The sequence below is a fragment of the Salmo trutta genome, chromosome 5 (genome assembly GCF_901001165.1).
Source record: "Salmo trutta chromosome 5, fSalTru1.1, whole genome shotgun sequence".
In the NCBI taxonomy this organism is placed as follows: Eukaryota; Metazoa; Chordata; class Actinopteri; order Salmoniformes; family Salmonidae; genus Salmo; species Salmo trutta.
In genome coordinates this window covers 22,661,353-22,675,224 of record NC_042961.1, presented here as the reverse complement: position 1 = coordinate 22,675,224, position 13,872 = coordinate 22,661,353, and the positions used below count along the sequence as shown (strand labels likewise).

Here is a 13,872-nt window from a genome sequence, read left to right as displayed (position 1 = left end):
GAATGTACCTAACCATAAACATCAATGCCTTTCTTAAAATCAATAAACAGAAGTATATATTTTTAAACCTGCATATTTAGTTAAAAGAAATTAATGTTAGTAGGCAATATTAACTAGGGAAATTGTGTCACTTCTCTTGCGTTCATTGCACGCAGAGTCAGGGTATATGCAACAGTTTGGGCCGCCTGGCTCGTTGCGAACTAATTTGCCAGAATTTTACATAATTATGACATAACATTGAAGGTTGTGCAATGTAACAGTAATATTTAGACTTAGGTTGCCGCCCGTTCGATAAAATACAGAACGGTTCCGTATTTCACTGAAAGAATAAAAGTTTTGTTTTCGAAATGCTAGTTTCCGGATTTGACCATATTAATGGCTCGAATTTCTGTGTTTATTATAATTAAGTTTACAATTTGATAGAGCAGTCTGACTGAGCGGCGGTAGGCGGCAGCAGGCTCATAAGCATTCATTCAAACTTTACTGCGTTTTCCAGCAGCTCTTAGCAATGCTTGCTTCACAGCGCTGTTTATGACTTCAAGCCTATCAACTCCTGAGATTAGGCTGGCAATACTAAAGTGCCTATCAGAACATCCAATAAGTCAAAGGTATATGAAATACAAATAGTATAGAGAGAAATAGTCGACGTGTCATAATTCCTATAATGACTATAACCTAAAACTTCTTAACTGGGAATATTGAAGAATTGGGAATATTGAACCACCAGCTTTCATATGTTCTCATGTTCTGAGCAAGGAACTTAAACGTAAAAAATTTTTTACATGGCACATATTGCACTTTTACTTTCTTTTCCAACACTGTGTTTTTGCATTATTTAAACCAAATTGAGCATGTTTCATTATTTATTTGAGACTAAATAGATTTTATTTATGTATTATATTAAGTTAAAATAAAAGTGTTCATTGTTCATTCAGTATTGTTGTAATTGTCATTATTACAAATATATATATATAAATATCGTCCGATTAATCGGTATCGGCTTTTTTTTTTGGCCCTCCAATAATCGGTATCGGCGTTGAAAATTCATAATCGGTTGACCTCTAGCATTATATAACCTTTCCACATGCAAAGCCTGTCATTGGCAGTGCTATTGTAACCTGTAATGGGGACTCTGACAAAAGGTCTGAACCTTAAGGCACAGGTGGTATGCTTGCATAACTGCAAGAGTTGCTGGTTTAAACCCTCGTATGCTGGCTGTTGCCCCCTAAAATCAGTTTTGAACTAACTAGATTGCAACAGAGTCTTGCATTGTAAAATATGACTTCCCATTCAAAGCAAAGTTTTAACTCAAAGCAAAACTGTTTTATAACTGATTGACTTTTGAAGGTCTTAGCTCAGCCTCTGAATTTGAGACTTTTGCAGCCAGCAGTATGCGACTGGATCTGGCCCTGCACAACAAACGTCAATGGCAGTATATGCGCTCAAATACACTCTTACATGTTTGGCTTAATAATATCTTATATTAGGCAAAGCGCTAAAACAGCTTTGGTGGGAAATGTTGTTTAGTATGTGGCTTTCCTGAAAATCAACCCTCGGCGATGTTGTTCAGAGAGGTGCATTGAAACTGTTGTATTCTTTCTGTCATCAGGTTAGTGTGTATGACCCTGCTAAGTTGGGTTGCATGTTGCACAGTGCACAATCATTGTTCAAACTATGACTATACAAACTCTGACGCACACCTCTCTCAATCTTATTTCTGTGTGTCACACACTGATTCTGCTTTCTGTCTTGCACAGCTACCTTGGTCTAGGCTTGATGTCGGCAAGGCTAGCTGTCTTGGGAGGAATCGAGGGACAGCCTTGTATGTGGTTTTTCAATTTGCTTTCATCGTTGCCTTTAAAGACCCTCCCCGTCCCGATAAATAAGCCATTATCTAATCTTTTAATAACATGGACCAAGATTAATTCCTTGCATGCCAGCTGTTGCTGTGATTTAGTTGATGCCTGGCTTTAAGAACTGCCATCAGTCGAATACCCCGGATGCAGTTCTCCATGGGGATTTGCATTTTAGACATTTGAATTTTAATCAGATTTCTTTGTTGATACATTTGTTTGTTGTATAATCTATTTATTCTCAATGTTCCCTCAATGCTTTTTTGGTTATAGGGTTGCTTTTTAGTGTGCCAACAGATGTTGGCCAAAAGCCATAAAACCTATGTTGGAGCACAGCAATTTCAGATGCTGTGTCCCCTTACAGCATTTGACTTATATTGGAAATTGTTGGCCAAACGGCAACATCACATTAGTTCATTGTTTAATTTTTATAAGAGCTCTTAAAAAAAAGATGTAGCCTTCTCCAGCCATAGCTTCCATATATCTATATAGATAGATATATCCTGCATGTGTACCAAAACATGAGCTACAGTTTGTTGGTCAGGTCCAAATTCTAAGTGCGTTCTCTGTTCTATTTTAAACAGTAGAGGGCAGCAGCACAGAGCTAGTAAGTCCCTGCTTGGCCCCGGACTACTCTGGCCAATGGGAACATGCAGAAGTTCTGTATACTGTGAAGGGCCAGAAAGCAGGTACAGTAAAAAGGGATTAATAACTAACTTAACAATAATATTACTAATGCTAAATGTGAGATATAGATCTGTCATTCTCATTGAAAGCAAGTCTAAGAAGTGGTAGATCTGTTCTATGTGCGATATTTCTATGATTCCTGTTCTTAAGTTTTGTTTTTGCGTCTTTTAAGAGAGAGAAGAAGGCAGACGTTTTATGTGCCCCCAGCTGATTGTTTTTTATTCATTTATTTGCGTTGTTTGTAACTTATTTGTTTACTTATTTTGTACATAATGTTGCTGCTACCGTCTGATGACCGAAAATAACTTCTAGACATAAGGACTGCGATTACTCACCACGGACAAGCAGAATCCTTTTTTCCTTTCACGACTCTGACGAGCCCGACGCAAATGATATACTGCTTCCTCAGGAACATGCCCCGATCCCCGTGATCTATGTGAAGAGGAGGCAGAGAAAGAGGGGCTGAAGGGGGGGCTGCATTCTGAGAATTCGTAGGCGATCGAATAAACCCCTACTTCCCTTCATTCTGCTAGCAAACATGCAATCCTTGGAGAATAAAATCGACGAGTTACGCAGAAGATTAAACTACCAACGGGACATTAAAAACTGTAACAGCTGGCTGGTTATACGATGTACCGGCAGGATGGAACAGCGGTGTCTGGTAAGACAAGGGACGGCGGGCTATGTATTTTTGTAAATAACAGCTGGTGCACGATATCTAAGGAAGTCTCGAGCTATTGCTCGCCTGAGGTAGAGTATCTCATGATAAGCTGAAGACCACACTACCTACCGAGAGAGTTTATCTGTATTATTCGTAGCTGTTTACATACCACCACAATCAGAGGCTGGCACTAAGACAGCATTGAATGAGCTGTATTCTGCCAAAAGCAAACAAGAAAATGCTCACCCAGAGGCGGCGCTCCTAGTAGCTGGGGACTTTAATGCAGGGAAACTTAAATCCGTTTCACCAAATTTCTATCAGCATGTTAAATGTGCAACCAGAGGAAAAACAACTCTGGACCACCTATACTCCACACACAGAGAAGCATACAAAGCTCTCCCTCACCCATAATTCTATCCTCCTGATTCCTGCTTACAAGCAAAAATTAAAGCAGGAAGCACCAGAGACTAGATCAATAAAAAAGTGGTCAGATGAAGCAGATGCTAAGCTACAGGACTGGAATATGCTCCGGGATCCCTCCGATGACATTGAGGAGTACACCACATCAGTCTTTGGCTTCATCAATAAGTGCATAGATGACGTCATTCCCATAGTGACCGTACGTACATACCCCAACCAGAAGCCATGGATTACAGGGAGCATCCGCACGGAGCTAAAGGCTAGAGCTGCTGCTTTCAAGGAGCGGGACTCTAACCCGGAAGCTTGTAAGAAATCCTGCTATGCTCTCCAACGAACCATCAAACAGGCAATGTGTCAATACAGGACGAAGATCTAATCGTACTATACCGGCTCTGACGCTCGTCGGATGTGACAGGGCTTGCAAACCTTTACAGACTACAAGGGAAGCACAGCTGAGAGCTGCCCAGTGACACAAGCCTACTAGACGAGCTAAACCACTACTATGCTCGCTTCGAGGCAAATAACACTGATACATGCATGAGAGAATCTGCGTTTCTGGAATACTGTGTGTTCATGCTCTCCGCAGCCGATGTAAGACCTTTAAACAGGTCAACATTCACAAGGCCGCAGGGCCAGACGGATTACCAACTGGGAAGTGTCTTCACTGACATTTTCAACCTCTCCCTGTCCGAGTCTGTAATACCCACATGTTTTAAGCAGACCACCATAGTGCCTGTGCCCAAGAACACTAAGGTAACCTGCCTAAATGACTACCGACCCGTAGCACTCATGGCTGTAGCCATAAAGTGCTTTGAAAGGCTGGTCATGGCTCACATCAACACCATCATCCCAGAAACCCTAGACCCACTCCAATTTGCATACCGCCCCAACAGATCCACAGATGATGCAATCTTTATTGCACTCCACACTGCCCTTTCCCACCTGGACAACAGGATCACCTATGTGAGAATGCTATTCATTGACTACAGCTTAGCGTTCAACACCATAGTGCCCTCAAAGCTCATCAATAAGCTAAGGACCCTGGAACTAAACACCTCCCTCTGCAACTGGATCCTGGACATCCTGACGGGCTGCCCCCAGGTGGTAAGGGTAGGTAACAACACATCCGCCACGCTGATCCTCAACACAGGAGCCCCTCAGGGGTGCGTGCTCAGTCCTCTCCTGTCCTCCCTGTTCACTCATGACTGCACGGCCAGGCATGACTCCAACGCCATCATTAAATTTGCAGATGACATGACAGTGGTAGGCCTGATCACCGACAACGACGAGACAGCCTATAAGGAGGAGGTCAGAGACCTGGCCATGTGGTGCCAGGACAACAACCTCTCCCTCAACGTGATCAAGACAAAGGAGATGATTGTGGACTACAGGAAAAAGAGGACCGAGAACGCCCCCATTCTCATCGACGGGGCTGCAGTGGAGCAGGTTGAGAGCTTCAAGTTCCTTGGTGTCCACATCACCAACAAATTAACATGGTCCAAGCACACCAAGACAGTCGGGAAGAAGGTATGACAAAACCTTTTCCCCCTCAGGCGACTGAAAAGATTTGTCATGGGTCCTCAGATCCTCCAAAGTTTCTACAGCTGCACCATCGAGAGCATCCTGACTGGTTGCATCACTGCCTGTATGGCAACTGCTCGGCCTCCGACCGCAAGGCCCTACAGAGGGTAGTGCGAACGGCCCAGTACATCACTGGGGCCAAGCTTTCTGCCATCCAGGACCTCTATACCAGGCGGTGTCAGAGGAAGGCCCTAAAAATTGTCAAAGACTCCAGCCACCCTAGTCATAGACTGTTCTCTCTGCTACCGCACGGCAAGCGGTACCGGAGAGCCAAGTCTAGGTCCAAAAGGCTTCTAAACAGCTTCTATCCCCAAGCCATAAGACTCCTGAACATCTCGTCAAATAGCTACCCAGACAATTTGCATTGCCCCTCTCCCCCTCTTTACACCACTACTACTCTCTGTTGTCATCTATGCATAGTCACTTTAATTACTCTACCTACATGTGCATACTACCTCAACTAACCGGTGCCCCCGCACATTGACTCTTTATCGGTACCCCCCTGTATATTGGTGGTGGGTAGCCCAGTGGTTAGAGCGTTGGACTAGTAACCGAAAGGTTGCAAGATCAAATCCTGAGGTGACAAGGTAAAAAGCTGTTGTTCTGCCCCTGAACGAGGCAGTTAACCCACTGTTCCTAGGCCGTCATTGAAAATAAGAATTTGTTCTTAACTGACTTGCCTAGTTAAATAAAGGTAAAATAAAAAATAAAAATAGTCTCACTGTTGTTATTTTACTGCTGCTCTTTAATTACTTGTTACTTTTATCTCTTATTCTTATCTGTATTTTTTTGAATTTGCAATGTTGGTTAGGGGCTTTTAAGTAAGCATTTCACTGTAAGGTCTACCCTCCTGTTGTATTCGCCGCATGTGACTAATAAAATTTGATTCGAATTTGACTTTTAGTTTTGTACACCAGCTGAAAATACTATATTTTTGGTTTATATTGAAAACATATTTCACAGCGGTTTAGGTGGTACAATGATTTTCTATACTCTATACAATTGCTTGTTTTGTCACTAACTGAAATTAGGCGAACTATTAGAATTTTAGCAACCAGGAAACGGCGGATCGATTTCTGCATATTGCACCTTTAATAAACAATTCATTGCCTTCTATAGACAGTGCCTAACCTGACCATTTTTTTGTGCATTAAGTTTTGTTTCTGTTTCAGGAGAGCCCATTTATGAGTCCTGCCTTAGGAAAGTGGAGAAGGTGCTGTATAGGAAGGTGAAGAAGGCAGAAGAAGCAAAAGATATTGAATTCTATGCCTTTTCATACTACTATGACAGAGCTGTGGATCTGGGCGCTATTGGTAGGAACACTACCTACCTTTTGCCACTTCAGTTGGTGAAAATGAATATGCTGCTTAGTTTAATGACATCTTCATATAGTAATTTAATGTAGCTCTATTCTAATATCCCCTTTCACTCAGATGAGAAAACAGGAGGGACTATAAAAGTCAGCGATTACATTGACACTGCTAAAAGAGGTAAGACAGCGCCCTCATGCTGCAGTTGTGTACTGTATGTGGTTCGCTGCTACTGAACTGAATATGAATTTGACTTATCCCTTTTAATCAACGCTTGACTCATTGCTTTCACACATTTAATTTTTGGAATTTAGTGAATACTTGCAAGAAATCACCATTTATTTCTCCCAGTGTGCAACGGAATGACAGTTACTCCCAGAGAGAATCCTTTCCTTTGTCTGGATCTAACCTACATCTCTACGATACTGCAAGAGCTTGGTTTTCCCAAAGAAAAAGTATTTAAGGTGAGAACCAAATGCAAAGACATGCCATTTATTATTCAATCGAAATCAATGCATTTTCATGGGTCTGCATCCGATGGTCAAGGAAGTGATTTGTGTGTGCTTTCAGCTGGCGAGGAAGATTGATGAAGTGGAGACTAGTTGGGCTCTGGGGGCTACTTTCCACTACATAGAGTCCCTCCACAGTCAGTGAGCTGCCAGTTTCACCTCACTTGCTGCTGCCATGACATGCCAGTGTTTCTGTGCTGCAAAGTACACTCAGGCCATTTTCCCAAAGTGATTGTACTTGTTTTTCTGTGCAAAGTTTTCAGAATTTGTTTATTTTACCAGTTGCCTTTTAAATGTTTGACTTTTATTTTAGCAGGCGCGGTTGGTTTATACTTAAGGAATGTTGGTTGTGTAATAAAAGCACATGCTACTGCTGTAGTTTAAATGAGCATGACCAATTATATATTTAGTATTTGAATATAACTTTGTGCTAAAATGTCATTTTCTGTGTACAATTCAGAATCAATTGGGGGTAATAAAGGCATATGTATTTTGAATAAAATAAAACTATTTAGATTCCACATCTTTATTAAATTATTCTGCTCAGACAAACCAAGCCACTGACATTTCCACTATAAACAGATTCATGTTCTAATCTTTAAAATGTTACATTAGGGACTCATAGGAATGAATCACACCACTCTCTCAGGCACTGGGAGCAGGATGTAGCATTCCTAGTGTTGGCTCCGCTGGTGTCTTTCAGCCACTCAGTGAACAGCTCCCCATCCTTCCGCAGCAGCAGGTACTGACCCAGAACCACAAAGGCCTAAGAAGGAGATGCAGCAGTTATCCTACATATTACTTTGTTGCAGTGGGCCTGCCCTTAAGTGCAGGTCAGTACTGTGGTGCTACTGTCCATAGTGTGAAAATCATCAAAACAAGCCTTGTCCTGGGGACCAAATGGGGTGCATTGACCAGTCCCCATTTGCCCTTTGCCACGAAGCCAAAGCCTAGACAACTTAAGGTGCAGGTGCTCCACAATACTTGACCTAACGTTAACATTCTAAGAGGTAAACAATGTATCTAGTCCAGAATGTATAGCATGTGAAGCGCTGTAAAAAAAAATTTTTAAAACGAACGAATTTACTCTGTCAAAACCTTGCTCCTCCAGTTTATTTCCCAAGACCTCGCCAATTCCCGACAGTGCAGTCACCGGTTTATCGCCCATGGGTTCCGCAACGAAGTCCCTGTGCTTCTGAGAAGTGGTCGACATTTCTGCAAGAGACAGCTGCGCAATGATGGTCAAGTAGTCAAACAACTAGGCTGTCCTGTGCTAACTCACTCGAATAACATTAGCTCTACGCGGGTCTGTGAGCCATATGCTACCTACAGCTTCCAGTTAATATTTCAGTAGGTATGTCTAAACATGTTGAAATAACTTACACTATTGTATTTCACGTCCTTACCCGAGACAATGGACACACTGGCCTTTACTAATTGTTACCACGCGTTTATGATTTGACCGATCACGTGCTATAAAAGTGCGCGAATTTGCGTACTAAAACAACACCTGTAGATAATTAAATGAGAGTGTGACGATAGGCTACTGATGGTATGTGGGGATTGGTGGTCTGTTTACACAGCAGGTTAGGAGAACTAACAGCAGGTTAGGTGAAATAACGTAGCAGGTAAGGAGATTGAGGTTAAGGTTAGGAAATGGTATAGACGGCGCATAAGTTTAGTTTGTGGAAGCTTATTTTGATCATAAAAATGCACCTTTTATAATACAGCATTCCATGCATCATCACATTTGCAGACTTATTGAAACCCTTCTATTCGTAATGTGATGAGTAGATTGGATAGTCATAATTTAGACTATAATAGAACTCAATCACTGTTCGCAAACAGACCGTTCAATGCATGGCTGAGTGCATATAGCAGGGATCATCAACTAGATTCAGCCGAGCACAGATTTTTACCTGAGCGGATTGTCAGGAGGCCTGAACATAATTGCAAATAATTTGTCAACTGCAAATTGACAGCAAAAAGCCCAAACGGACTAAAACAAAATAATTTCAAACCTTGCTTACATTTGTATACGATCACATACTGTATATCTCTATTATGCGTGGGAATACTTTGGAACAGATTTTACAGTATTTTATGTCCAACAATAAAACATTAAAAAAATATATAGATTAAATATACACTGCTCAAAAAAATAAAGGGAACACTTAAACAACACAATGTAACTCCAAGTCAATCACACTTCTGTGAAATCAAACCGTCCACTTAGGAAGCAACACTGATTGACAATACATTTCACATGCTGTTGTGCAAATGGAATAGACAACAGGTGGAAATTATAGGCAATTAGCAAGACACCCCCAATAAAGGAGTGGTTCTGCAGTTGGGGACCACAGACCACTTCTCAGTTCTCAATTGCCAAATTTGCCACTGGCGCCCTGTGCTCTTCATAGATGAAAGCAGGTTCACACTGAGCACGTGACAGAGTCTGGAGACGCCGTGGAGAACGTTCTGCTGCCTGCAACATCCTCCAGCATGACCGGTTTGGCGGTGGGTCAGTCATGGTGTGAGGTGGCATTTCTTTGGGGGGCGGCACAGCCCTCCATGTGCTCGCCAGAGGTAGCCTGACTGCCATTAGGTACCGAGATGAGATCCTCAGACCCCTTGTGAGACCATATGCTGGTGCGGTTGGCCCTGGGTTCCTCCTAATGCAAGACAATGGTAGACCTCATGTGGCTGGAGTGTGTCAGCAGTTCCTGCAAGAGGAAGGCATTGATGCTATGGACTGGCCCGCCCGTTCCCCAGACCTGAATCCAATTGAGCACATCGGGGACATCATGTCTCGCTCTATCCACCAACGCCACGTTGCACCACAGACTGTCCAGGAGTTGGCGGATGCTTTAGTCCAGGTCTGGGAGGAGATCCCTCAGGAGACCATCCGCCACCTCATCAGGAGCATGCCCAGGCGTTGTAGGGAGGTCATACAGGCACGTGGAGGCCACACACACTACTGAGCCTCATTTTGACTTGTTTTAAGGACATTACATCAAAGTTGGATCAGCCTGTAGTGTGGTTTTCCACTTTAATTTTGAGTGTGACTCCAAATCCAGACCTCCATGGGTTGATAAATTGGATTTCCATTGATTATTTTTGTGTGATTTTGTTGTCAGCACATTCAACTATGTAAAGAAAAAAGTATTTAATAAGATTATTTATTTCATTCAGATCTAGGATGTGTTGTTTAAGTGTTCCCTTTATTTTTTTGAGCAGTATATATATTTATCAGTGGAGGCTCCTCAGAGGAGGAAGGGGAGGACCATCCTCCTCAGTGAATTTCATATTATTTGTTTAATGGAAAACATTGAAAAAGTTATCCTTTTTAGATTAAACTATACTAAATATATTCATGTCACAAAATAATTGATTAAAACAGTGTTTTGCAATGAAGGTCTACAGTAGCCTCAACAGCACTCTGTAGGGTAGCACTATGGTGTAGCCGGAGGACAGCTATCTTCCTTCTTCCTCTTGCCAGTACATTGACTTCAATACAAAACCTAGGAGGCTCTTGGCTCTCACCCCATTCCATAGACTTACACAGCAATTATGACAGCTTCCGGAGGACGTCCTCCAACCTATCAGACCTCTTGCAGCATGAACTGACATGTTGCCCACCAAATCAAAGGATCAGAATCTAGTACTGAAAGCATAAGCTACAGCTAGTTAGTTCTGCATAAAATGTGGTGAGTAGTTGACTCAAAGCGAGAGAAAGACTAGTTGAACAGTTTAACAAATTAATTTCTTCAAAAATGAAGGAGAGGCCTCCCAGGTGGCGTAGTGGTCTAAGGCGCTACATCGCAGTGCCAGCTGTCCCACCAGAGATTCTGGGTTCGAGCCCAGACTCTGTCGCAGCCGGCCGCGACCGGGAGGTCCATGGGGCGATGCATAATTGGCCCAGCGTCGTCCGATTTAGGGAGGGTTTGGCCGGCAGGTATATTCTTGTCTCATCGCGCACTAGTGACTCCTGTGGCGGGCCGGGCACACTGCACGCTGACCAGGTCGCCAGGTGTACTGTTGAACTACTGATTACACCCTAGATAAGCTAGATGCAGGCAAGAGTGTGCAAGGCGGTATTGAATGTGTCACTGTCTGTCCCTTTGTCAATGTCTGTCATCTCAAATTTTTATCTCGACCTGTGTGCACCTACGTTGTAAACTTTCATTCAAATGCTAGGTTGTAGCAACCTCATGATGGGTATAGTAAAAATTTGAGTATCATGTAGTAGCCTAAACCTATTGATGTTATATTGAACTGGGTGAATGGAATATAAATGACAGTCATCCAACATGCTGCAATAGAAATAAGGCCATGCTCATGAAAAAGAAAGTTGTACTTCATCATAAACGGCACTGACCGCCACTGATATATATAACTACAAGTCATGACTTACAATATAAACTCAGCAAAATAAGAAACGTCCTCACTGTCAACTGCGTTTATTTTCAGCAAACTTAACATGTAAATATTTGTATGAACATAAGATTCAACAACTGAGACATAAACTGATCAAGTTTCACAGACGTGACTAACAGAAATTGAATAATGTGTCCCTGAACAAAGAGGGGGGGGGGGGTCAAAATCAAAAGTAACAGTCAGTATCTGGTGTGGCCACCAGCTGCATTAAGTATGCAGTACATCTCCTCATGGACTGCAGATTTGCCAGTTCTTGCTGTGAGAAGTTACCCCACTCTTCCACCAAGGCACCTGCAAGTTCTCAGACATTTCTGGGGGAATGGCTCTAGCCTTCACCCTCCGATCCAACAGGTCCCAGACGTGCTCAATGGGATTGAGATCCAGGCTCTTCGCTGGCCATGGCAGAACACTGACATTCTTGTCTTGCAGGAAATCACGCACAAAACGAGCAGTATTGCTGGTGGCATTGTCATGCTGGAGGGTCATGTCAGGATGAGCCTGCAGGAAGGGTACCACATGAGGGAGGAGGATGTCTTCCCTGTAACGCACAGCGTTGAGATTGCCTGCAATGACAACAAGCTCAGTCCAATGATGCTGTGACACACCGCCCCAGACCATGACGGACCCTCCACCTCCAAATCGATCCCACTCCAGAGTACAGGCCTCAGTGTAACGCTCATTCCTTCGACGATAAACGCGAATCCAACCATCACCCCATGTGAGACTAAACCGCGACTCGTCAGTGAAGAGCACTTTTTGCCAGTCCTGTCTGGTCCAGCGACGGTGGGTTTGTGTCCATAGGTGACGTTGTTGCCGGTGTTGTCTGGTGAGAACCTGCCTTACAACAGGCCTACAAGCCCTCAGTCCAGCCTCTCTCAGCCTATTGCGGACAGTCTGAGCACTAGTGGAGGGATTGTGCGTTCCTGGTGTAACTCGGGCAGTTGTTGTTGCCATCCTGTACCTGTCCCACAGGTGTGATGTTCGGATGTACCGATCCTGTGCAGGTGTTGTTACACGTGGTCTGCCACTGCGAGGATGATCAGCTGTCCGTCCTGTCTCCCTGTAGCACTGTCTTAGGCGTCTCACAGTATGGACATTGCAATTTATTGCCCTGGCCACATCTGCAGTCCTCATGCATCCTTGCAGCATGCCAAAGGCACGTTCACGCAGATGAGAAGGGACCCTGTACATCTTTTTAATGTTTTTCAGAGTCAGTAGAAAGGCCTCTTTAATGTCCTAAGTTTTCATAACTGTGACCTTAATTGCCTACCGTCTATAAGCTGTTCGTGTCTTAATAACCGTTCCACAGGTGCATGTTCATTAATTGTTTATGGTTCATTGAACAAGCATGGGAAACAGTGTTTAACCCCTTTACAATGAAGATCTGTGAAGTTATTTGGATTTTTACGAATTATCTTTGAAAGACAGGGTCCTGAAAAAGGGACGTTAATTTTTTTGCTGAGTTAATATATATATTTTTATTTTTTGCTCAGAAAACTTGGGGTGCTAAATAAAATCACCCGCGAGTCAAATTCGGCACGCAGCCGCCAGTTGGAGAACCCTGGCGTGTAGCGTAGAATGAGCCTGGGCTATAGGCTATACAAGCTACGTTTCTTCTTTGTATGGTAAAGATTGTACCTTTTATAAACACATTTCAGGCAATTCTACTACACTTTATATGACTGGAGACATTAACGGAATATTTTTTTAATTAAACATATTCAGGGTAGACTACTCTGCTGACACTGACAAACAGATCAATAAAAACGACATTCTCCATAGGTTTATGAGAAGGAGAGGCACAACCTTGATAATGATTGAATTGACTATGCACAGTGCGCGCTTGCCGGGGATGCCGATGCTCTCCCGCTGGTGCCAATAGGCTATACTGTTGTTCTCACAATTAAGTTGCATTTTTTTGCAACTAAAAGACAGATTACAGTCGTTTCATTGTATTCTCTTTATTCTTTCTCTTTACAGCAATACGCTCTACATTTCACTGACAGTCGCAACTCAACAATCATCTATTTGGTATTTGCAGTGCGCGCTGCGTTTCTTTCCCACCGTAGGTAATGCAATTTAAAACAATCCACATTGTATTTTGTAAAGAAGCTAATGATCCTCTGTGGCCAAATCATGCTTTAGTAGGCTAGCCTATTTGAATGATTTTATGTATTTCTGTATAGACAGAAGACTAATTGGGCTATATAATTTTGGCAATGCATTTGAATTTCCTTTTGGGAAGCACTTAGCTTCCACTAACCTTATGGACGCGTCGACTATTGGAAAATGTTTAAGCCAAAGACAGGTTTAGAAACTCTGTGGTTAGGTTTATCTACAACGCTAGTCGTCAACAACTGTTGTCCCCGACACTATCACTAGATGACGCTGTAAGACTGGATCTAGCCACAACG

General features: G+C 42.9%; 2 protein-coding genes across 8 annotated transcripts in view; one reads left to right on the top strand and one right to left on the bottom strand.

Annotated features, from left to right (window-relative positions):
* The window catches only part of LOC115193883 (ectonucleoside triphosphate diphosphohydrolase 6), a 28,908-nt gene extending 21,366 nt beyond the window's left edge, over positions 1-7,542 (top strand). For 3 of the 4 annotated variants that reach the window (XM_029753005.1, XM_029753003.1, XM_029753004.1), the window contains 6 exons: positions 1,758-1,822; positions 2,438-2,542; positions 6,375-6,515; positions 6,636-6,692; positions 6,864-6,976; positions 7,083-7,542. In XM_029753005.1, the coding sequence (XP_029608865.1) occupies positions 1,758-1,822; positions 2,438-2,542; positions 6,375-6,515; positions 6,636-6,692; positions 6,864-6,976; positions 7,083-7,166 (565 nt within the window). In that variant the 3' untranslated portion in view covers positions 7,167-7,542. Of the gene's footprint in view, positions 1-1,757; positions 1,823-2,437; positions 2,543-6,374; positions 6,516-6,635; positions 6,693-6,826; positions 6,977-7,082 lie in introns of all 4 variants that reach the window. The other variant, XM_029753006.1, reaches the window with a different exon arrangement.
* Positions 7,543-7,558: 16 nt separating this feature from the next.
* LOC115193884 (barrier-to-autointegration factor-like protein) lies at positions 7,559-8,522 on the bottom strand. 4 transcript variants are annotated; one of them, XM_029753009.1, is made up of 3 exons: positions 8,428-8,522; positions 8,109-8,236; positions 7,559-7,787 (listed from the first exon to the last, which is right to left on the bottom strand). In XM_029753009.1, exons 2-3 carry the CDS (start codon positions 8,232-8,234, stop codon positions 7,641-7,643), a joined length of 273 nt encoding a protein of 90 aa, XP_029608869.1. In that variant the 5' UTR covers positions 8,235-8,236; positions 8,428-8,522; the 3' UTR covers positions 7,559-7,640. The 4 variants fall into 4 exon arrangements, with proteins under 4 accessions (XP_029608869.1, XP_029608867.1, XP_029608870.1 ...); XM_029753007.1 differs by having other exon boundaries at positions 8,405-8,513; XM_029753010.1 differs by having other exon boundaries at positions 8,109-8,249; positions 8,428-8,496.
* Between the last annotated feature and the right edge of the window lie 5,350 nt (positions 8,523-13,872).

Coding starts and splice junctions, on each gene's coding strand:
- LOC115193884 (XM_029753009.1), bottom strand. CDS start 8,234: ATGTCGACCACTTCTCAGAAGCACAGGGACTTCGTTGCGGAACCCATG. Junction 7,788..8,108: donor AGGAGCAAGGTTTTGACAGA/GTAAATTCGTTC, acceptor TCTCCTTCTTAG/GCCTTTGTGGTTCTGGGTCA.